The sequence below is a fragment of the Artibeus jamaicensis genome, unplaced genomic scaffold, assembly GCF_021234435.1.
Source record: "Artibeus jamaicensis isolate MK-2021 breed Jamaican fruit bat unplaced genomic scaffold, CSHL_Jam_final contig_233, whole genome shotgun sequence".
NCBI classification, from domain to species: domain Eukaryota; kingdom Metazoa; phylum Chordata; class Mammalia; order Chiroptera; family Phyllostomidae; genus Artibeus; species Artibeus jamaicensis.
Window position 1 is genome coordinate 47853596 of NW_026521486.1, and position 25060 is coordinate 47878655.

The following is a 25060-nucleotide window of genomic DNA, read 5'->3' on the forward strand; positions in this document are numbered from 1 at the left end:
GCTCAGAGAGTCCCAAAGAAGTTGGACCCAAGGAGAAACACACCAAGGCACATCATAATTATATCACCCAAGATTAAAATGAAGGAGAGAATCCTAGAAGCAGCAAGAGATAAGGAGACAGTCACCTACAAAGGAGTTCTCATCAGCCTGTCAGCTGATTTCTCCAAAGAGACCTTACCTGAAAGGAGGGGCTGGAAAGAAGTATTCCAAGTCATGAAAGGCAAGGACCTACATTCAAGATTGCTCTATCCAGCAAAGCTTTCATTTAGAATGGAAGGGCAGTGCTCACTTCGGCAGCACATATACTAAAATTGGAACGATACAGAGAAGATTAGCATGGCCCCTGCGTAAGGATGACACGCAAATTCATGAAGCGTTCCATATTTTTAGGATGGTTCAATATTTGCAAATCAGTAAATGTAATACATCACATAAACAAAAGCAAAGACAAAAACCACATGATCATATCAATAGACGCAGAAAAAGCTTTTGATAAGGTACAACACCCATTTATGATAAAAAAAACACTCAGCAAAGTGGGAATAGAGGGAGCATTCCTCAATATAATAAAGGCTATATATGAGAGACCAACAGCCAATATCATACTCAATGGGAAAAAACTAAAAGCTTTTCCACTAAGATCAGGAACAAGACAAGGATGTCCACTTTCAACACTTCTATTCAATATAGTATTGGAAGTTTTAGCCACAGTGATCAGGCAAGAAAAGGAAATAAAAGGCATCCAAATAGGAAAGGAGGAAGCAAAACTGTCACTGTTTGCAGATGACATGATAGTGTACATGGAAAATCCTATAGATTCTACCCAAAAGCTGCTCAAACTAATTAATGAATTTGGCAAAACAGCTGGTTACAAAGTCAATATCCAGAAATCAAAGGCATTTTTGTATACCAACAATGAATCAGCAGAAGCAGAAATCAAGGAAAAAATCCCATTTGATATAGCAGAAAGAAAAATAAAATATCTTGGAATAAACCTAACTAAGGAGGTAAAAAACCTGTATGTAGAAAACTACACAGCCCTGAAGAAATAAATCAAGGAAGACACAAACAAATGGAAACATATACCTTGTTCACATGGATTGGAAGAATTAACATCATCAAAATGTCCATACTACCCAAAGCAATATACAGATTCAATGCAATCCCTATTAAAGTACCAGTGGCATATTTCACAGACATAGAACAAACACTTCAAAAATTTATATGGAACCATAAACAACCCCGAATAGCAGCTACACTTTTGAGAAAGAAGAACAAAGTAGGAGGGATCACAATACCTGATATCAAACTGTATTACAAGGCCACTGTAATCAAAACAGCCTGGTACTGGCATAAAAACAGGCACATAGACCAATGGAACAGAACAGAGAGCCCAGAAATCAACCCAACTCTCTACAGTCAATTAATATTTGACAAAGGGGGCAGTAACATAAAATGGAGTAGAGATAGCCTCTTCAACAAATGGTGCTGGGAGAACTGGACAGCTACATGCAAAAAAATGAAACTTGAGCACCAACTTACACCATATACCAAAATAAATCCAAGATGGATAAAAGACTTAAATATAAGCCATGACACCATTAAAGTCCTAGAGGAGAACATTGGCAAGAAAATCTCAGATATTTCACACAGCAACATTTTTACTGACATGTCCCCTAGAGCAAGGAATATAAAGGAAAGAATTAAAAAATGGGATCTCATCAAAATAAAAAGCTTCTGCATGGCTAAAGAAAACAGTATTAAATTAAAAAGACAACCAACTATATGGGAAAACATATTTGCCAATGATACTTCAGACAAAGGTTTAATCTCCAAAATATACAAAGAACTTACATGACTCCACTATAAGAAGACAACTAACCCAATTAAAAAATGGGAAAAGGGCTTGAACAGACACTTCTCCAAGGAGGACATACAGAAGATCCAGATACACATGAAGAGATGCTCAGTATCGTTAGCTATCAGAGAGATGCAAATTAAAACCACAATGAGATACCACTTTACACCAGTCAGGATGGCTATCATAAACAAAGCAACAAACAACAAATGTTGGAGAGGTTGTAGGGAAAAGGGGTCCTTAGTTCACAGTTGGTGGGATTGCAGACTGGTACAACCATTATGGAAAACAATATGGAATTTTCTCAGAAAAATAAAAATCGACCTGCCTTTTGACCCAACAATTCCACTGCTGGGATTATATCCTAAGAATCCTAAAACATCAATATCAAAGAACCTATGCACCACAATGTTCATAGCAGCACAATTTACAATAGCCAAGAGTTGGAAGCAACCTAGATGCCCATCAGTAAATGAATGGATCAAAAAATTGTGGTACATTTACGCAATGGAATTCTATGCAGCAGAGAGAAAGAAGGAGCTACTACCCTTTGCAACAGCATGGATGGAACTGGAAAGCATTATGCTGGGTGAAATAGGCCATGTGTTGAAAGACAAATACCATTGATCTCACCCTTAATAGGAAGCTAAACAACAAAACAAACAAGCAAGCAGAAAAAAAAAACAAAGACACTGAAATAGAGAACAAGGGGACAGTGACCAGAGGGGAGAGGGAAGGGAAGTTAAGGGGAAAAGGGGGGAGGGATTTGGAGGAACAAATAGGAAGGACACAGGGACGAGAACTAAGGGGGGTGGAAATGGGAGGGAGGTGGGGAGCACGGGGCGGGGGAGGCTGGGATGGAGAAAGAGACAAAAAACTGTACTTGAAAAATAACTAAAAAAATTAAAAATTAAAAAAAGAAACCTAAAAAATGAAAAAAAAAACCAGAAAGACAGAAAGGAAAGAAGGAAGGAAGGAAGGGAAGGAGGGAGGGAGGGAGGGAGGGAGGAAGAAAGAAAGAAAGAAAGACTTACAGTTGTTTGTTTGTACTGGAAATTTTCCCAGACTGTAAGTTTCTTATTATAGCATTAAAATCTAGCTAAATTCATAGTCTTAGTCATAGCTTGGATTTATTTCTAAATTTAGTGTCTGGGAGAAATACTGCACGAAATGTATTTTGTGTTTTGCATCATTTACTTCATATTTAGTGTGAGAAGATAAAGTATATTCCTTCAGACATGTGTGTGTACATTTGTGCTTTCATCTTCTATTACTCATTATCTTTCACTGTTTTATAAGAAAACTAAATAAAATGGAAAAAAAAAAAGAATGGAAGGGCAGATAAAGTGCTTCTCAGATAAGGTCAAGTTAAAGGAGTTCATCATCACCAAGCCCTTAGTTTATGAAATGTTAAAGGGACTTATCTAAGAAAAAGAAGATAAAAAACAGTAGTAAAATGACAGCAAACTCACAATTATTAACAACCACACCTAAAACAAAAACAAAAAAACTAAGCAAACAACTAGAACAGGAACAGAACCACAGAAATGGAGATCACATAGAAGATTAGCAACAGGAGAGTGGGAGGAGGAGAAGGGGGGAAAGGTACAAAGAATAAGTAGTATAGATGGTAGATAGAAAATAGACAGGGGGAGGGCAAGAATAGTGTGGGAAATGTAAAAGCTAAAGAACTTAAGACACATGGACATGAACTAAGGTGGGGAATGTAGGTGGGAGAGGGTGTGTAGGGTGGAGGGGAATGAAGGGGGAAATGGGACAATTGTAATAGCATAATCAATAAAATATATTTTTTTAAAATTAGAGACTGAGAAGTAAATGGACTTAGAAGAAGGAAATAAAAGTTTGACAATCCAGGGCCCTAACATTGGGAGATATCAATTTCTTTATCATAAGAAAAGGACTAAAAAAAACAAAAATCAAATTGCACCACCAAAGATTTAACTAAGACATTAGAAATAACTTTTCTTAATTAGTGACAATTAAGAAATAGAGGTCTGGTAGTCAAGAAAGCAGCACTATGTTCTGCAGAGGACTTCCAAAACATCTTTTTAAAAAATCAGTTTAATGTGTTTCAGATATGGTCCTGCCTGAACCAGGAAATGGAGAAGGCAAACTCACTAGATCCCTGTTGGAAACAAATTTGATCCTATCTTAGAGAGCTGGCCCTAGTGAAATAAAATCCATTCCTCTTAAAAAGATAGATCTTTATACTTTAAAATTGATCCATGCTGACAGTATGAAAAAGAATATCTGACAGGTGATATCATATTTACATAAATTTCAAATGTAATTGTAAACTTTTACATGTGAGGATCACTTTTGATTGGTCAAAACCATACTGGGTTTATGGTTTGACTTAATTTTAATATTTCTCTGAGGCAAGCATGAGTCTTCCTGACTTTCCTAATGAACACACAGGCTCTGACAAGTTATGACACTACGTCTCCTAACACCCAGCAAAGGCTCTTTCCTTTGGGCCACGTGATCATCAGGAAATTGCATCTCCCAGAACCAGTGATGCCCATTCCTGATGCAAAGCGATAAGATCCCTAAGGACAGTGGAGGCAAGGGAACAGAGCCCAGGGATGGGATCTTTCTTCCTCATACATCCACAACCTCCTCTTATTTGGTACAGAAGCATCAAGTCTCCGGATTCCTGGACAACTCAAAATTTGGGAGATTCACTGTCAGGCACTGGAGAGCAGCATTCACAGGCCCAGTTCCACAGCCTGAGAAGCCAGCACTCTGACTAATCGGCTTGCTACTCTGGACCCTGACCATACAATTAAGGAAGAAGGCCTCCCTGGCTTCTGTCAGGTGTTTCACCAGATGATCTGACCCCTGAGCTCCACCCCACGCATTCTACTGTAGTCAGGATCCCCGGCTCCATGGGTTTTGGCTTCAACATGGCAGAGCAGCACCCCACCAAGCAGGTAGGGTCAACACAAGGAGTAAGAAGGTAGAAGACACAAGGAGCAAGCCAGGATCTTTTGGTCTCTGTGATCAAGACAAAAAGCCAAATGAGAGTGAGTCAGGTGTGGATAGTTCTCTATAGGGAGAAGTGTTCAGGAATCAGAGAGAGGCAATTATGGGATAGAAAGATGACAAGGTAGAAATTCTAAAAGCACACTAAGAAATGTGAAGCCCATTATTCCTTTCTGGGAAGTGCTCTGGAAACGTACATTACCTTTGGGGTTTAATTCAGAATCACAATTCAATCATAGTGTGTCTGTAATAAACTCCATTGCCAAAATTTTCATTAATAAAATACTTGAATGTGCTGCCCTCAAAGGCACTGCTCAAGTCACAAGCCACGTATTCAACCTTTTCGACTCCCCTCACCCCTCCTTTCATCTGACACCCAATCCCATATGGAGAGGAAGACACTCATATGCCCACCTGTGGCACAGACTACAGTCTATCCTACATAGGGCTTACTGAGAATTCTTCTTAAGACAGAATCTGAGTGATGGGTGATGGAGAAAACTGGCTCATTTGCACATGTCTAAGTGTAGTGAGTGTATATTTTCTTGAATAGCCCCTTTTCAAATATTTTATCTTATTTTACCCATAGATCAGCAAAATACACAAAATATTTCAATATGTCTGCAATAAGTTTACATCTTTTGGAAAGAACACCTATATTCACAAAATCTCATAATCAAAACTGTTTTGGTCCAGAAATTAAGGCAGAAAGCTTCCTTCCTCTTCAGTACAACATAAATAGCAAGTGCAGGATACCACAGAGTGAATGCTACATAGAAAAAAAATAGAAGATGGTATACAATCAGGGGACTTCCTCCCTCAGTTTGTTGTGGATATCTTGGGATAGGGACAGGAGGGTAGAAGCATCACCATGAGAACAGCTTATCCTTTCAGTGTCACCTGCTTAGTAAACTAAATTTCTTTTATTCCCACCCATGTGACTGTGACCTCTAGGGCACAGCTTCAAGAGTGACCAAAAAAGAGAAGTTATTACGCAGACATCATCACTGACCCAGAAGAGGGAGTGATACTCATGGGCAGAAAAGCCAGAGCCTGTGGCTGCAACTGGGAACTTGGAAATGGAGTGAGTCACAAGCACATCACAATTGCCAAGCAAAGAAGCCAGCAAGCAGACAACTGATCAAATAAAATGTGTTGTGAAAGACATTTACCTTATTGGCTCTTACTGGTGGTGGAATGCCATCCCACTATGGTATTGCATTTGGTTCAGTGCACAGCACTGGAAACTAAGAGAAGATCTGGATTAAGTGGGGGTCCAGAACGAGTCACCCTAAGACGTTCCTCTGTCATTGGCAGATCATTTTGAGTTAAAGGCAATTTTGGCTACAGTCTCAGGAGAAACTTCGGCCTGGCTCCCCTTAACTACCTAGAAGAGTGTGAATTAGAGGCCTTGCCCATACCATTATCAGAGATAACTCCTTCTGACCTGCTTATAGGGAAGGCCAAACTTCTGTTTACTAAAAGTCTGCTCTTCCCATCACCCTGCAATGACCTTTTGAACTTTTGAAGCCCCCCAGGCACTTTTACCTCATCCCTAGCTCAGGATGTCTTACATACCTATGTTCTCTATGAACCTCTTCTGCATGTGGGGTCTCTGACACTCTCATGTATGTGAGTTTCCCATACATATATATGGATTTAATTTGGTTATTTTCTCTTGCTAATTTGTCTCATGTCTATCTGATTATTAGGCCAGCCAGAAAAAACTACAGGGTAGAAGGAAGTTTGTTCCTCCCCCACGATTTATAAGGTCACAAACCCATATTGACTTGAAGCAAGTTATTCTGCTTTATGGGCCCTGCTTTTCTCCCCTTTAAAGGAGGGGGCATAAGTGGAAAATGCTGAAGGCGCCTTTTATTTCTAATACCCTGTGATCTGGATAGTCTCCCAGTCTACAAAACCAACATGGCTATCCCCCAGACTGGAAAAGCCACCTAGTCCAAAAATATTTCCTACAAGAAAGGACTATTTAGGGTTATTTGTCAAAGATGATGAGTCTTACACATATAAATGTACATATTACATGACAGGGAAGGTAATTTTAACTCCTTTCTAAATGAACATATTAAAAATGATGCAACATAGAATTTAATCCCAGGAGTAAAAATTCATCACAACACCAGTAAAATAATAAACAAAATGCATTGTAGCAACAAAATAAATTTTTAACAATCATCACCTCATTAGATGTTGACTTGGCATTTGTTAAAAATACAAATGTTTATTTTTTAAATTAAGACTTTACAAAACTAATGAAGATTTTTTCCACATGATAGAGACCCCATAATTTTGGGGTTTATTGAAAACAGAAACTACTCAGGGTGCCTTCTACTGATATTTTCATGCTGGTGCAACAGTATTAAAAATGTTTTCAGTGGTTTTCCAGTTCCAAAAAAAGTTAAATATAATATAAAATTCCAGGAAGACATTTCATATAAGTTGACAAATATATAGCAAAATTCATCCAGAAAAACAGGCAACACTGCCTCTCCCTTCCCCAAGAAAAGTATTGAAGAACTTACCTTCAATATTTTACCTCTCAAAGTCAAGTGAATGAGAAGACAAGTCACAAACTGGGAGAAAAGACACATAAGACACATAAGATAAACCAAAAATATACAAAGAACTCTTAAAACTCAACTATAAAAAAGTGAACAACACAGTTTAAAAATGGGCAAAAGAACAAATCCCTCACTAAAGAAGATATACAGCAAATAACCGTGTAAAGACACTTCACATCGATGTCACTAGGGAACTGCAAACAAATGAGGTACCAGTACACACCTATGAAAATGACCAAAATCCAAAGCACGGACAAAACACCAACTGCGCGTGAGGATGTGGAGGTCTCATTCATTGGAGCTCTTATTCACTACTGGTGAGAGTGCAAAATGGTATGGCCACTTCAGAAGACAATTTGGTGTTTTGTTTTTTTTTTAACAAAACATACTCATCATACAATCCAGCAATCATGCTTCTTGGTATTTCTCCAAAGGAGTTGAAAACATATCCACACAAAAATGTGCACACAGATGTTTACAGCAGCTTCTTTTGGAATTCCCCAAACTTGGAAACAATATACCTTTCATTAAGTTAATGAAAAAATAAACTGCTACTTCCATACAATGAAATATTATTCAGCACTAATGTGGTATCAACTCATGAAGAGACCTGGAGGAAACCTAAATGCATATTACTAAGTGAAAGAAGCTAGTCTAAAAAGGCTGTATACTGTATGACTATGTGACTCCAAGAATAGGACATTCCAGAAAAGGCAAAACTACTGAGAGTAAAAGATCCCTGTGGTGTGAGGTGTTGACAGTAGGGGAAGCTATGCGTGTGTGGAAGCAGGCGCACGTGGGCCTGCACTTCCCACTCAGTTTTGCTTTAAACCTAAACCTGGTCTAAAAATATTTTTTTAAAAATTATAGTAAAGTACATGGTTGTGAGGCTGAAGACCAAAGAAATATATGCTCATGTTGCCCAGGGTGAGAAAAATGCTAAACCCTCTTAGCTAGTGCTGGCTGGCTCACATGTTTCAAAAAGCAATATCACATCAAAAAAGTTAAATTTTCAGGTGATACAGGTTCTTAAGATGAGGAGGCTATAAAAGGACTTTTAAATGCCTATTAAGCGTTACACAGGAAAGGAGTTATGTGGAAGAGCACTGGTGACACTGGCTTCTGTACAGGACATTGGCAATTGAACCTATATAATGCAAATGGTCTCCAAAGTCCCTGGTTTTAAATTATTGCAGGACTATGCAATTTTTTGTTTAAAAAAACACACACACAGAGGTGGGCGAAAATAGATTATATATATACATATATGAGAGAGAGAGGTCTTTAAACATAAACACACATAAAACACGGTTACATATTGATGAAAATGTTGTGACCAGAGGTTCATAGGGACCTGATCTTATATTTTCCCTAGGAGCAAATTCTCTCATAGAGCATAAGTACCATGGGTAATTAGAATTGACTGAAATGTTACCTGTCCAAAATTGGAAGCAACCACATTCTTCAGTAGGTGGATGGATAAATAAACTGAGGTACATTCACACATGGAATGTTCTTCTGTGAAAGAAAGAAATGAATTATTCAGCCATGAAAAAACAGTGATAAATTTTTAAACACATATGGTAAGTAAAAGAAGCCCATATAAAAAAAGCTACAAACTATAGTATTCTACTTAGATGATCTTCTGAAAAAGGCAGACCGATATAGAGAGTAAAATATTATTAGCTGCCAGTTCGGGGGAAAGGGAGGAGGGATAAGTAGGTGAAACAAGATTTTTAGGGCAATGAAACTATCTTGTATACTATTATAATTGTAGATACAAGGTGCTATGCACCTATCAATGCTCACTGAACTTTACATCAAAAAAGAGTGAACCTTAATAAACACAGATTAAAAACATATTATTAGGAGACTAGGGGAAGCCCAGGTTGGAATGCAGAATGTGATAAGGCAATCTAACTGTGTTACAAATGTGTAAAACAATCTCAATGCAGTGGTTAGTGGGAAAAGTGATTATCTAAATAACTTTGGACTTCTGGTCAAGATGGTGACGTAGGCAGACATGGCTCACCTCTTCACACAACCACATCAAAATTACAACTAGACTATAAAACAACCATCACTCAGGAATGTCAGAAATTGAGTCAAATGGAAGTCTAGCAACTATGGAATAGAAGAAACCATATCCATCCAGGCTGGTAGAAGGGGCAAGGATGCAGAACAAGGCTGGCCCCACACCCGTGTGGATAAAAATCCAGGAGGGACATCTCAGGAGCAGATAGTCCCAGCCCCACACCAGGCCCCTCAGCCCAGGATTCCAGTGCCAAGAAGATAAGTCCCCAAAACTTCTGGCTGCCAAAACCAGTGTGGATGGAGTCAGTAGAGAAGGCTGTTGGAGCCCAACCAGTTCCTCTCGGGGAGCACACACACAGACTCACCAGCTCATACTTGCTCCCTCTGAGCTCCAACACTGGCATAGCAGCTTGAAAGGCACCAGTGTCTGGCATTGGGGTGAGCTGAGGCCATTGTCCCTTTGCTGAATCCTCCCCCCACAGAGCTGGCAAACTGGTGCCATATCTGAGACTCCATCAACCAGGCGAACAATGTTTGCCCCACTCTGGATACCCACAGGGGCTCTGCCCCACCCAGTTTACAGGCCCACCCAAGCTGCTTTTCCATAAGAATGACTGGTCTGGGCTCCTAAATACTAACAAACAGCAGCTGTCTTCAGTGAGCCCTAGCGGCAGCCAGATTAGACTCATGGCTTGGCTCCACCTGGGAAGCTCCAAGCCCAGCACAAGTAGCAGCCATCTCAGACTGCTTTACAGCTCAGAAGGGTGGCCCCAGGCAAAACAAAGGTGGGACTGACCATGTCCTGCACTGTCCGGGAAATCCCAGAGCCAAGTACACCCATTGAAGCACCATCACCCTGCATAGCTGATCCTCCACGGAGGGCGGAGATTGGTGCTAAGTGTTCACAGCCAATCCTTGCAACTGACTGGCCTGGATAAATTCCTCCCATTGATCTGCCAATAGCAACCAAGGCTCAACTACAAGAGGAGGGAGTACTCAGCCCACATGAAGGGTGCACCTCCAGTACCGAGCTTGGGTGATAGGGGAGGCTGTGCCACTGGACCCTGCAGGACACCTACTACATTAGTCCATGCTACCAAGACAGGGAGTCTGGTAGCAGGTCTACCTAATACATAGAAACAAACTCAGGGAGGCTGCCCAGTGAGGAGACAAAGAAACATGGCCCAGATGAAAGGACAGGTCAAAACTCAGGGCAACTGTAATAACATAATCAACAATATGTCATTTAAAAAAGAAAATTAAATAACTTTGGAAATTAGTGGAATCTGTAACATTAAAAACAAAAGTCTCAGACTTTAGTCTGAGACTTCTTGATGAAGTTAGTTCAAGTCATCTGTGCTTTTTTATTATAAAATAAATGCATCTGGGGAACTCCTGATTGAGTTTACAGAAATGTTGGGAAAATCTATGTATGTCATGATAAAGTAATAATGAGTAAAGAGAAGTGCCTTATTAAGAGTACTTAGAAAGAAAATCGAGGGACTTCCGCCAAGATGGAGGTTTAGGTGGATGGGTCCTGCCTCCTCACGCAACCAAGTTTAGGGACAACTAAATATTAGCACCAGAAAACACAACCAGAACACGGAAAACTGAACTTTTCGGAAGCCCGCTAACAAATTCTTCAGCCCAACCGGTAAGGGGCGAAACCGGCGTCTCGTGAGGAGTTACAAAGGAGGGCTCGGTCGGACCCGGGCGCGGAATCCAGTCGCACGGGTTCCAAACCCAGGATTGGACCTAGTGAGCGACCGAGCAACCCACCGGGTGAGCGACTGCAGAGGAGACAGTGGGGAGGCGGTGCAGCGTGTTGACTGTGGTTGCCTAATTGCGCGCGAGTGAGGGAGTGAGCGGTTGGACCGGCCGCTGCGGCGATAGACGGCAGCCAAGGCGATAGAGGGCGCCGCCATTTCCCCGCTCTGACCACGCCCCCACATACAGCGTCACAACCCAGCGACCTGGGACTCCAAGGCGCCGCTTCTCCCACTTAAAGGGCCAGAACAGACCAAAAATGTCGCAGGGAGAACTCAAAGCCCCAGAGATAAATCTAAGTGACGAAGAAATAGCAAAACTCTCAGATGCACAGTTTAAAACACTGGTCATCAGCTTCCTCACAGATCTGGTGGATTATAGCCACAAATTAGAGAAACATATGAAGGCTAAATTAAGGGAAATGAATGGAATTCCACAGGAAACCCATAGAGATGAAAAGGAAACTGGGACTCAAATCAATGGAGTGGACCAGAAGAAACCAAATAATGGCCAAACAGAAAAGAGTCAAGGAGCAAGAATTCAAAGAAATGAGGAGAGTCTTAGGAACCTCCAGGACATCTTTAAACGCTCCAATATCCGAATTATAGGGGTACCAGAAGGGGGAAAGACACAACCACCAGTGGAAAAACTATTTGAACAAATAATAAAAGAAAATTTCCCCAATCTGGCAAAGGAAATAGACTTCCAAGAAATCCAAGAAGCCCAGAGAGTACCAAAAAAGTTGGACTCAAGAAGAAACACAGCAAGGCATATCATAATTACATTAGCCAAAATTAAAACGAAGGAGAGAATCCTGGAAGCAGCAAGAGCTAAGGGGACAATCACCTACAAAGGAGTCCCCATCAGGCTGTCAGGAGATTTCTCAAAAGAGACCTTACAGGCAAGAAGGGGCTGGAAAGAAATATTCCAAGTCATGAAATCTAAAGACCTACAACCAAGATTGCTCTATCCAGCAAAACTTTCATTTAGAACGGAAGGACAGATAAGGTGCTTCTCAGATAAGACCAAATTCAAGGAGTTCATCATCACCAAGCCCTTATTATATGAAATGTTAAAGGGACTTATCTAAGAAAAAGAAGATAAAGAAACATGAACAGTGAAAGGACAACAAACTCACAGTTATTAACAACCACACCTAAAACGAAAGCAAACTAAAAGGACAGCTAGATCAGGAGTGGAAACATAGAAATGAAGATCTCAAGGAGGGTTAGCAACAGGGGAGTGGGAGGAGGAGATGGGGGGAGAAGGTACAGAAAACAAGTAGCATAGACAGTAGATAGAAAATAGATGGGGGGGGGCAAGAATAGTATGGGAAATATAGAACCTAAAGGACTTGAGACACATGGACATAAACTAAAGGGGGTAATGGTGGGGTTGGGGGGGCAGGGTGGAGGGGAATGAAGGGGGGAATAGAACAACTGTAACAGCATAATCAATTCAAAAAAATAAATAAATTAAAAAAAAAAGAGTACTTAGAGTAATTAAAAGGAAACGAGTTATTGACACAAATTCCCACGCAAACTGCTCTTTAAAGAGGTTTCCAGACGTGGTGGAGTCACTTTGGGTTAAACTTTTGGTAAGAGGTGTCTTACCAAAAGCAATTGTAGATTAGCACTGTACTCTAGTTGATAACCTTGATTCCCAGAGGGAGAATGGGTTAACAATTCAGATACTGCTATTCATATATACTTTAAATAAATAAATAAATAGGAGATATTTATTATATCTACTATCAGGTGATAGGAGATTGTTGATTTTGCAGATAAGCAAGAGGAGAAGGCTAGAATGATCTATGTGATAACAGGCTAGAGTTGGAAACATCAATATAAATGCATGTACAGCTTAATACAGCTACACATATCTACACATAATCTATATGTAGATTATGTGTAGATATGTGTATACACAGTTAGTATGTACATGTATTTTCTTGCTATCAATTGAGAGAGCCTGAAGCAACAACACATTGAGAAGCAACGGTGAGCCCTGGCTGCTGTAGCTCAGTGGATTGAGCACCAGCCTGTGAACTAAAGGGTCGCCAGTTCTATTGCCAGTCAGGGCACATGCCTTGGTTGTGGGCCAGATCCCCAGTGGGGACCACATGAGAGGCAACCACACATTGATGTTTCTCTCCCTCTCTTTCTTCCTCCCTTCCCCTCTGTCTAAAAATAAACAAATAAAATTCTTTAAAAAAAATGAGCAGTCACATCTACCACCCAGATTTTGGGTTCTAATACCATTGTCCAGTAAAAGGAACCAGGGATTCTTGGAAAAATGGCTGATTCTGGTGCTAGCGCAGGGAGTATAAAAGATAAAAGATCCTTCTATCTCATATCTCACGCTCTCAGGGAAGCATTTCTTATCTTCCAAGTTAGAATACAATTCCCAAAACACACCATACTCACAAAGACATTTCTTATAAAGTCATGTTTTGTAGTGGTTAACTCTTGCGATCTGGATTAGGCTGCCTTGATTTGAAATTTAGCTATTATTTAATAACATTGTAATTTTGTGCAAGTTAGCTTGACATTTGGGGGCTGATGCTTGCTTATCTGGAAAATTTGAATAATTATTATGCTCCTCATAGTTTCTGAGAGAATTGAATGCAATAGTACATGTAAATGCAACCTGTGATCAATATATTTCATAAAATAGACATAAATACTTTCTGGGACCCTGAGACTGCTAGAATAGAACAGTTCAGTCATTTGACTGTAGCTGGAGATTACAACACTCTTCTCTCAATAATCCATAGTAAAAGTAGGAAAACAATTCATAACTTGACTACAGGTTATAACTGTGGAAAGGATCTGAAGAACACTATAAAATAAATTGATCTGGTTGACATTTAGAGACCAGTACACCCAAAACAGCATGATGCACACTCTTTTCAAGCACACGTGGAGCACTCACCAAGATGTTTTATTCAGAGGGAAAAACAAATTCACCAAATATAAAAGAACTGAAGTCACATAAAGTATGTTTTCTGACCACATATAGAAATTATAGTTTACTCTAGAAACAAAGTGAAAGTCAACAACAGAAAGATATCCAGAAAAATCCCCCAATATTTGCAGATTGAATCACCCTCTTCTAAATAAAAAATAGATGACAGAAGAAACTACAAAGAAAAATTAGAAAATGTTTTCAATTGAAGGAAGTTGAAATGTAGCATATAAAAAATGAACAGAAGCTAAAGTGGTGCACACAGAGAAATCTATAACATTAAATGTTTGTACTAGAATACAAAGAACATCTAAGCTTCACTCTTAAGAAACAAGGAAAAGAAGAGCAAATTAAATCCAAAGTAAGCAAACAATTAGAAATAATAAAAATGAAAGAAGGACTGATGTCGTCACAATGGTAACATAGGTTGCTTTGACTTCAGTGCCACTCACAGGAAGACCCACTAGCAACTGTCCACAGACAAGACAGCATCGTGAAAATCCCAGAACCCAGGGATGAGGCTGACCACCACCTGGGACCCCAGAGACTGAAAAGGGCCACAAAGAAAGGTAAGAGGAACTACTACCCTTTGACCACAACACCCGTCTGCCAGGCCAACACAGCACCACACCAATAGGGTGCTCCCAGGACTACAGTTTCTCCAGTGGGAAAAAGAAGGCCCACGGTGGACATCTAGCTCACCCAGGGTGTGGCACCCTTCCTGGGAGTCCTACTTGGGTCTCACTTCAGAGAGATAACTAGGGGAATTTGTAAGGCTTTGCCACTTGGGATCAGACAGAAACAAAGAGGAGGAACAGAGCGAAAACCATGTATGTACTCACATGTTGTTAGAAATTCAAAAGACTGACACTCCTAAGTGTTGTTGAGAGTGTGAAACAGTAAGAATCCTATGCCTCTGGTGGTGGGGATGTTAACAGTGCAACTACATGGGCCCAAGACTGCCACCGCACAAGTGGGTCCAGTCATTACAGCTTTATCAGTCTGGCATGGGCCAAACTACTTGGTCACATAAAAATATCTTCTCTGCTCACTGGCTCCTTTGATCATCATAATTTGTAACACTGGTGTTAATATTCCCCAACTCATGTGCACGGAGGAAAATAATTTGGAAGTGAACTGCAGGGCCCTGTATAGCTTCCCTGTGATTTCCTAAATGAAGCATCCAGCTCCTTACAGGCCCGCAGGAAACTGCTACCCAGCCTGCCACCTTTCTAAGTCCCTAAACATCCGCCTAAGTGTCAAGGCCCTTGCTTTGCTCCAACAGTTTGGAACACTTTTCCGGAGGAAAGTGCCTGATGGTTCATTCCAACTCTTCTAGTTAATTAGAGTTTGGCATTTGGTGGTCACTTCAGGGAATTTGAAAAATGGACTCATCTGTCTCCCGAGCCACCAAATTCAGTTGGCCAATTTACTGATTGTCTTCCTGTTGGATTATATGTGGAAACTGCCTGCTTCACTGATATTTCAGCCCGGTATTTAGATCCACACAGGCAACTAAAAGTTCAGAGGCCCAAGTGATTGCATCTGGATCATATGAGAAGTTTCAACAATACCTCTTGTAAGAATGTGAGTGTTTTTCCTCTGTGCTTAGTTAGTTAAAAAGACATAACTAGCCATGTAAGTTATTCAAGGCTCCTTCATTAGAGACAGTCTATTTTCCTGCCATCATTGAGACTTCCAACTAAGGAAAATGAAAATTGTCTGCTGGTTCAGTAAATGAGTTCTGGAAGTATTGGTTCTGTGCACAAAAAGAGCACTTGACTATGGATGACTCCTTACTGTATGGAAAGACCAGAGCAAAAAAATGTCTTTTGTGCCAGAAGTGTCAGGAGCTGGGCAGCGTGTTTCAGGATTTCTGTAATGGTCTTCATCCAGGCCACCGCCACCACACCCGGAGACTTACAGGTTATGTTGAGGACACTCCTCACGGGGGCCTTCTCACCATTCTTTCTTCCCTTGTGCTGGAGCTCAGCTCTGGATTCTGAGCACCAGATGTATCAGGGCTGTAAGGGTTTTTTTCTCCAAGGATTTTGTCATCACTTATTCTTACTAGCCATTCAATCATATCTCTCTATGCTTCCAAAATATTGTTAAAAATTGGTTTTATTGAGTTCTTGCATCGTTGCTACAAATTGCATTAATTGTAAATTTCAGGTTTAAGAGAAGCTGAACCAAGCAGGTTCCCACCCATGGGGAAACACATCAGAGTAGACCGGGAGCTCCTGGGGGCCTAGAATCCCCTCCTCTTCCAAAAGTCTAATCACATCTGCTACAGAGAGTCCAATTTTTTGTTCTTATTTAACCTCCCTATCAATTCTAGCTGCCAATAATATAGGCGGTGAAAGGGGAAAAAGGAAAAGACAGAAGAGTTTCGAGGGGAAGTGCTACGGTATGTGAAGTGTAACTTTCACGCACACTGACTGTGTCTCCCCATCGCAGGAGCCCCCTCCCCTCCAACGTAACGGGCAAAGGAGTGCTGCCTTCCAACACCAGACCTGTCATTCCTCCTACCCCATTACTCATCTTCCAGAATGTCTTCAAATTAAACATGTCCTGTGCAATTATAGTGAGCAGGTAAAATGTTACACACAGAATAGTCCTCAGCTGCCTGTATTTTTGGAAATAATAGGGTAACATCATTGGACATATAAGATTTATTAATTTATAAATAGAATAATGTGTTATGTCTCCCAGACCTGATCAAATTTTAAAATGAGACACAAATTATTTTTTAAGTATTGCATTTATTTATTTTTTAGAGAAAGGGGAAGGGAAGGAGAAAGAGTGGGAGAGAAACATCAGTGTGTGGTTGCCTCTCATGTGCCCCCTTCTGGGGACCTGGCCTGCAACCCAGACATGTGCCCTGACTGGGAATCAAACCAGCAACCCTTTGCTTCACAGGCCCATGCTCAATCCACTGAGCTACACCAGCCAGGGAGACACAAATTATTTTTAATGTGAATTCACAATAGTGAAATTCCAGCCATAAATCATCTGATTTTTTTCTTAAAATGAATTAAATGTTTTTTTAAAGTGTCTCAGAAAAAATCAACCTTCTGCTCCACTTCTCTTTAAGATAGAATCTGAAAAAAATGAACACAAGATAATCAATCAGTGGCCACCTGAGAAGAGCTCAAGCAAAACCAACCCAGGCAAACTGGCAAAACAAACATCATATTAATAGGGAAGTGTTGGGTTCCAATTCTGGACCCACCACTCTTGTCTCTGTAAACAAAGAAGCCGTCCCTCTCCCCACTTTCCTGAATTTCAAGAACAGTCATGAAGAATCCCTGCCAGCAGAGTCCACTGCTCCCTCTTTAAAGGCTAGTAAGCAGAATTTAGAATTTGTGTTTATCTTTCACTATGCCATTAAAATAAGCCTGACAAAACGGCTATTTAGTTGCCAAAGGATCTGTGTTGAGGGCTAGGGTAAGAAAATCTGGAACCCCGCAACATGGGCTTCTACCTAATTTGCTGATGGGTGGTGTGGCCGGATATACACTGTATGTATATGTGGTAGAATCAAAGCCATTATCAGCTCAAAGATAGGCAGCAAATTGAAAATGCTTAGAAATTTTTCTATTGGATTGAATGGATTTGATATGCTAATGAAGAAAACAGAATGTTTATTTCAACAAGACTCTATAAGCACATAGATGAGAAAAACATGAAAATGGACTTTTCCATTTGATTTTCTTCTTTACCACAGGGTCTTAATTAACTTGGGCCATCACCCTAGACCACACATTACCCACTGGACACGACTGAGAGATAACTTGGATCTGATATCTGAGAAGGACCTGAAATATGGGAAGATGCCTAAATGCTGCATAGCATGAGTAAGGAAAGCCAGGAAGACCAAGGACTAATTCATGGGCTGCCCCAGCAGAAACAGAACTTGAGTCCTATGCACAATACCAACACCAGACCACTTCATGCCAGGTGAAAGCCAAAGGATTCACAGGTAATTCATAGTGTTGGTAAGCAAGTGGGATTATTGTAACAAGTTACCACTCCAGGCAAGCAGGTTCTTGAAGGGGCAGAGTGTATGATGATGGGTCAGATTTCAAGCTTGATATAAAGAAGGCTAAAAAGGGAATTTAGCTTTGGATATTGGGAGCATTTTATTTGAAATCTGAGTCAAATAAGTGCATTCACACAGTAGTTCGTGAGAGGATTATGCCAGCCTGTCCATCTATTTTAAGCACAACACCCTACACTGTGTATTCTATAAATATTTGTCAATTATTGAATGAATGAATGAATGAATGAATGAGGGAAGGAATAAAGGAAAGAAGGAAGGAGGTAGGTATAGGTGAATAGGTGGATGGAGAGATGAATAGATGACTGAATGCTGAGGTGGATAATGGAAAACCAGATGGATAATTAGAGGACATAAGGATGAAAGTGTGAATAGAGGATTGAATGTTGTGGTTTTTAGCAACCTTCCTGATATGGACAAAAATGAGCTAGTATATATGATATGCTCCCTGTGGATCAGGGTTCGTAGGCACTGTTAATTATCAGGTAAGCCTTCTTGCAATCCTTTCAACTAGAAGATGGGCTCCACATTCCTCTGCGTTTTTTTTTCCAGTCTCCTTCTTGGTTACTTTGCTTTTGAAGCTGGAATGCAAGCTGGGGAAATTTCTCAAGGAGAGGCCCAGCATAGCCTTCCCATTCTTTCTACATTTAACAAATTTTGATTAAGGACGCATCACGTACCTCATAGTGCAATGTGTATTTAGTATTCAAAACAATACAGAGCTTAATTCCTATAATTCTTCAAGGAACATGTTGTTTCACTGAAAAAGAAAAGAAAAACACCTATTACTAAAAGCCAAAACAAAACAGATATCAAATGAAGGCATACACATACACACACACACACAAACTCAGAGCAGGCATTGTTGAAATGGACACACAGTGAAGAGAAGCAGATATGCTTAAGAAAATGGGAGTCAGGTAGCCAAAGTGATTTTGAAAAATCACAGATATTGTAGTTATGTACGGATGTGAGGCACCTCTCTACTCATTCACCCTATTGGTACCGGCAACATTGTTTGCTTCAGTTTCCTCACTGAAAAATTAAGATAATGCAGCCCTCTTGTTTTTGTTGTGTTAAACAACAATACCTAGAACATAAATGGCGCTAAAGAAATGTATGACGCCATGTTTATGGATTTCCAGAAAAACAAATGTATAAAAAAAATCAGAGTAGTGGTTTGATCTGATGGGGGAAATGACTGAAAAGGAACACAAAGAGATCTTTCTGGCACGATGAAAGTACTCTGTGTCCTTGCTGGTATGGCTCAGTGTACTGAGCATCATCCTGTAAACCTGAAAGTTGCCAGTTTGATTCCCATCAGGGCACATGCCTGGGTTGTGGGCCGGGTGCCCAGTTGTGGGCGAGAGGCAGCTAGTCGATGTACCTCTCACACATCAGTGTTTCTCTCCCTCTCTTTCTCCCTCCCTTCCCATCTCTCCAAAAATAAACAGATAAAGTCTTTAAAAAAGAAAAAAAAGTATCTGTATCTTCATCGATATAATAGTTACAGTCATGTATAGATTTTTCAAATGTTTAATTTTTCAAAAATGTTTACATGTAAAATTTTTGCATTTAAATATATGCATTAAATTTTTATTAGTATTTATCCACATTGTTGCATGTATCACTAGTTTACCTATTTCTCGCTAAACAGAATTCCTTTCTGTAAATAAACCACCACATTTTTTTAACCATTTTAATCTACTGTCCTCGATGCTCATTTGGAGTTTCTTTCCCGCCTAGTTTGGGTCAGTTAGGGTAAAAATGGTGCTGTGAATATTTTTGTACAAGTCTTTTTGTCATTATATTCATTTATTTGAACAGCAAAATTGCTGAGTCACAGAACAGGTATATGTCTAGCTTTGTGCAAAACCACCCAACTTTCCAAAGTGATTACATCACCTTACATTCTACAAGAAAAGTTCCAGGTGCTCCTCACTCTGCCAGCATTTGGCAATGTCAGCGTCCTGGTAAGTGCTGAGCGGCTCCTCACTGCGGTCTTCTCTGCGTTTCCCCGACGACCACGTCGGGCAACTTTTTATAAGCCTTCTGCTCATTCAGGTGTTTTCCTTTCTGAGAGTCTTTGCTCATCTTGGGCCCACATTTTGTATTGGATATTGGACTTTTTGATTATTGTAAAATGTAGGGTAATTGGCATATTTATTCTTGATTTATAGGTATATGTTACATATATATGTACTATTTTTGATATTTTTCCCACCTCTAGCTTGCCTATTCTCTCTTAATGGTTGTTTTTTTAATGAACAATTCAGTTTTGTTTTACCTTTTGTATCTTTTAATGATATTTTTTATTTAAAAAATTAGTTTAGCAATTTCCTTCCTATATCAACTCCCAACACATACACACAGTTTCAAAGTTGATTTTAAGATTAAATGTTTCAAATGTATGAAAAATAATAATGAGAAAAATAGCACACATAGTACATAATTTAGTAGTAAGAAACAATTCCAGAGTTTTGACTTGGAAGTGAAAGACTGAAAATAAGAAGAATAAGAAGGATTAGAACGTATTCTGCAGAAAGCTAGCTCTTGACCAGAATGTTACAGAACAAAATTAAAGGCTCAGTTTAAGGAGGTAGAAAATTATTCAAGGGTCAAATCTGAAAAAAAATACGTAAATTTCTCTAGAGCTGTTTCTAAAAGAGCAACAAGTGGAAAGGGCACAGTGAGTTCAGACTTGTGTACCAGGATATCCATGGAGGAAAAGCCACACTTCAAGGGACACCATGAGAGCCATTAGACAACTATAGCAATACTGAGAGGTTGAAGGGAAAAGTGTGCACGCATAGAATGGGTGGAAACTCTGGGTTGCTAGGAGAGGCAGTGAATGCTTCTTTCTTTCTGTTTTCTTCCAAAGGGTTATCGTCCTTCAATGGCCTTGAGGAACCACAGCACCATGACTGAGTTCCTCCTCCTCGGGCTGCCTGCTGACCGTCCCAGCCAGGCCCTACTCTTCGTGCTTTTCCTGGTAATTTACCTCCTGACTCTGTCAGGGAACTTACTGATGATCCTGGTGATCAGGGCCAGCTCCCACCTTCACACCCCCATGTACTTCTTCTTGAGTCACCTCTCCTTCCTGGATCTCTGTTACTCTTCAGTCACGGTGCCCAAGATGTTAGAGAACCTGCTGTCTGAGAAGAAAACCATCTCCATAGAGGACTGTCTGACCCAGGCCTTCTTTGTGTTTGACTCTGGGGGAGCAGAGATCTGCCTCCTTGCAGTGATGGCCTATGACCGCTATGCTGCCATCTGCCACCCTCTCCGCTATGGTCAGATGATGAGTGATGAGCTGTGTGTGGGGCTGGTGTGGGGCTCCTGGAGCCTGGCCTTTCTGGATGCTCTCATCAACACCCTCCTAGCTTGGAATTTAGACTTCTGTGAGACTCGAGTCATCTCCAACTTCCTTTGTGAGATACCTTCTCTGTTCCCCCTCTCCTGTTCCAATAGCTCCAACAACTTTGCTGTCCTGCTCTGCTGTGTCTCCCTGCATGCCTTCGGGACCTTCCTCCTGGTTTCCTACTCTTATGCCCGCATTGTCTCCACCATCCTGAGCATCAGCTCCACCTCAGGCAGAAGCAAGGCCTTCTCCACCTGCTCCTCCCACCTCACTGCAGTGACCTTACTTTATGGTTCAGGCATCCTTCGCTATCTTATGCCCACCTCAGGTTCCCCATGGGAGTTGGTTTTCTCAATGCAGTACAGTGTGGTCACTCCCCTAGTGAATCCCCTTGTCTATAGCTTAAAGAACAAAGAGGTAAAAGCAGGTCTGAAAAACATGTTGCAAAAAAGGTTACATCGTTTTTAGGTAGAGGACGATTGAGAAACAGCATAATTATAGCAAGATACCTGAATAATAGACACAAAGGAAAAATGTTGTTCCCTCATAATGTCAGACATAACAAGCTATCTTGTAAAGCCTCCTTCCTTGGAAATACACACAAAAATGCAGCAAATCACTTGCTTGCTTTGGTTTGTATTCCATCTTTCCCAGTGGCAGAAAAATATAAATCGCAGAACTATTTCAATCCAAATAATTTGGTTGCAGACATAAAGATATAGTATTCCTTTTGTATGTTTCAAAATGTTAACAAAATCCCTAGCACTGAGAAAACTGTTCATGTCCCAAACACTCACCTGTATTCCTATGGGTATGCACTTAGAATTAAAGCCTTCCTTCAAAGTGAAAAACCAAGGTCTCTGAAGGTAGAAAGACGTAGGCTTGAGAATCATGGAGGAGTGAGCTCTGACTGACTGGGGTCTTAGGGGGAAGGCAGATGCAGCTTATGTGTGTGAGAGAGGAAGTCAGCTTGTTGGGCTAGCCCAGGCTGACAGCTTGCACAAGCCCTGTGAAGCATTACCTGCTATGTGGCAAACGTAGAGAATGCCATTCATTGTAGGGTGGTATAGAAGTCCTGCTTATTTCCCCTTCTAGGTTTCACTGGTGGCACGGAAGAAGTGTGGTAAAGCTTGTTCTGGGGAAAGTTATGAGGTTTAGAACAGAAATGCATGGAGTGAAGAGGATCCTGGGTAGGAGTTTCCTGAAAGACAAAAGGATGGTGATAGAGAAGACCAATCAGAAGAACTGCATAAAGCCACCTACCAAAGCATCATAGACATCTACATAAAACTGCTGCTAAACCATCTCAGAAATCCAAATGTAAAGCCATACAAACACTGTTATTTATTCTGAATATCTTAAGTGAAGATGCATTTAATACTAAGTTGTTAGCCCTGCCTGGTGTAGCTCAATGCATTGAGCATGGGGCTGCAAACCAAAGGGTCGGCAGTTCGATTCCCAGTCAGGGCATGTGCCTGGGTTGTGGGCCAAGTCCTTAGCATGAGGCACTTGAGAGGCAACCACAGTGATATTTCTCTCTCTCTTTCTCCTTCTCTTCCCCTCTCTCTAAAATTGAATAAGTAGGAATATTTTTTTAAAATACTAGGTTATTATAATGAGGGGATCCCAGAGAAGCAAAAAAGAATGAAGCTGTACCAACCCTAGACTGAAGCTGATAATTCTACATTGGCTGCCGGGCTGCTGGGGGCACCAGAGCCAGGACCATTTCGGACAGGAAGTGCAGATGATGCCAGACTACCAAAGAAGGGCGGTGCTGCTCCTGTCAGAGTCAGAATATGGCTGCAGTGGTGTCTCCTCATCCTCGTCTTCCTCTTCCTCTATCCTCCGCTTCTTCTTCCTCTTTTGCTCCTCCTTTTCCTCCTCATCCTTCTTCTTCATCTTCATCTTCTCCCTCTTCTTTTTCTTTATTATTAGTATTTTTTTTAACAGGCCACTGTCTCCAAATGGTTAAATGTAACCAGAAGACAATTAGCAAGAGACTAGGGGCAATGTCTTACCCAGGCTTCCAGCCAAAACATTGTAAAGTCGAGAATACAAGGATGAATGCAGAGCTTGTAAATGTGACACTCCTGGACAAGAGAAGATTAGCGGGGAGAACCTTGAGAGGACAGGAATTGAGAACCTGGGTCTGCACCTGCCCCACAGAGCTACAGCTGAGGTATTCACTGCCCCAGTGAAAGCACAGGAATGCAGACGAAGGTCATGTGTAATTTCTGTAACTCTCCTCTAAGGCAAACTAGTGCAATTTGGGGCCCTAAGAGCCCTGTGGGTTTTCTCTCCAAACTCTGGAAGCTTTGGAAATTACCAGGCAGCCTTCAGAAAGAGACTGCGAAGACCCCCCCTTTTCGTGCCCTGTCACTCGGGGTGTTTATGTTCCTGCCAGGGCACTGTCCTCTGTACACCCTGCCCTGGCTCTTTCAGTGACCCAGCAAATTCACCTAAGGTTTTGTTCTTCGTTTTTTATTCTTTTTTTAAGGAAATTTGGCTAAAGCAATTTTGTCTTATAATCACCTCTACTAACAAAACATTTATAAAATATCTATTGTTGTCTAATTTCAGAATTTCATACAATATAGACCTCTTTGAGCTCCTTCCAAGATTGTGCACCCCTTTGGATCTGTTTCCTACTTGGGAAATTTCAAAAGTTTTCAGCCAACATGCCTTTTTCATTTAATGGCATTTTAAAAGGAGTATTTATCAAATAATTAATTCTTAGTATCTAATTCATTAAAGTTACAGAGTATAAGAACTCATAACTGCTTTTAGATACTTATATTTGCATTTTTTGCAATACATAGATTTATGAAGCAAGTAAACAACTATTATTTCCTACATTACAGAGAAGACTGAAAATGTTTTGTAGATTCTGCAAAGCAGTTAAATTATTTTTTACTTTACTTTTGACTATATTGAAATACAAGTATTTTTTATTCATGTAAAATATTAATATTTTTATTTAAATATTTTAATGAGAGATTATTAAAATATAGTAACATTGTTATGCTACACAGTGAAAACCATTATTAATATTTAGGTATGCCTCTGCCCAACTTGTCTATGACCAATGTCTTTAAGGTACATTTTTTAAAATATATTTTCTTGATTATACCATTACAGTTGTTCTATTTCTCCCCCTTCATTCCCCCCTACCCTGCACACCCCTCCCCCCATTCCCCCCCTTCAGTTTATGACCACGTGTCTCAAGTTCTTTGGATTCTATATTTCCCCTACTATTCTTACCCTCCCCCCTGTCTATTTTCTATCTACAATCTATGCTACTTATTTTCTGTACCTTCTCTCCCCTTCTCCTTCTCCCACTCCCCTGTTGCTAACCCTTCATGTGATCTTCATTTCTATGGCTCGCTCCCGATCTAGCTGTCCTCTTAGTTTGCTTTTGTTTT

General features: G+C 40.5%; 1 protein-coding gene and 1 non-coding gene across 2 annotated transcripts; both read left to right on the forward strand.

Moving 5' to 3' along the window:
- Positions 1 to 281: 281 nt before the first annotated feature.
- On the forward strand, positions 282 to 388 carry LOC119043567 (U6 spliceosomal RNA). Its single transcript, XR_005081450.2, has one exon. It is a non-coding gene; the product is annotated as a U6 spliceosomal RNA (small nuclear RNA).
- A 17739-nt stretch (positions 389 to 18127) lies between these two features.
- Positions 18128 to 22106, forward strand: LOC119041497 (olfactory receptor 8S1-like). Its single transcript, XM_037134808.2, has 2 exons — positions 18128 to 18199; positions 21159 to 22106. The coding sequence occupies exon 2, from the start codon at positions 21174 to 21176 to the stop codon at positions 22104 to 22106; it is 933 nt and encodes a 310-aa protein (XP_036990703.2). The 5' UTR covers positions 18128 to 18199; positions 21159 to 21173.
- The last annotated feature ends 2954 nt before the right edge of the window (positions 22107 to 25060 follow it).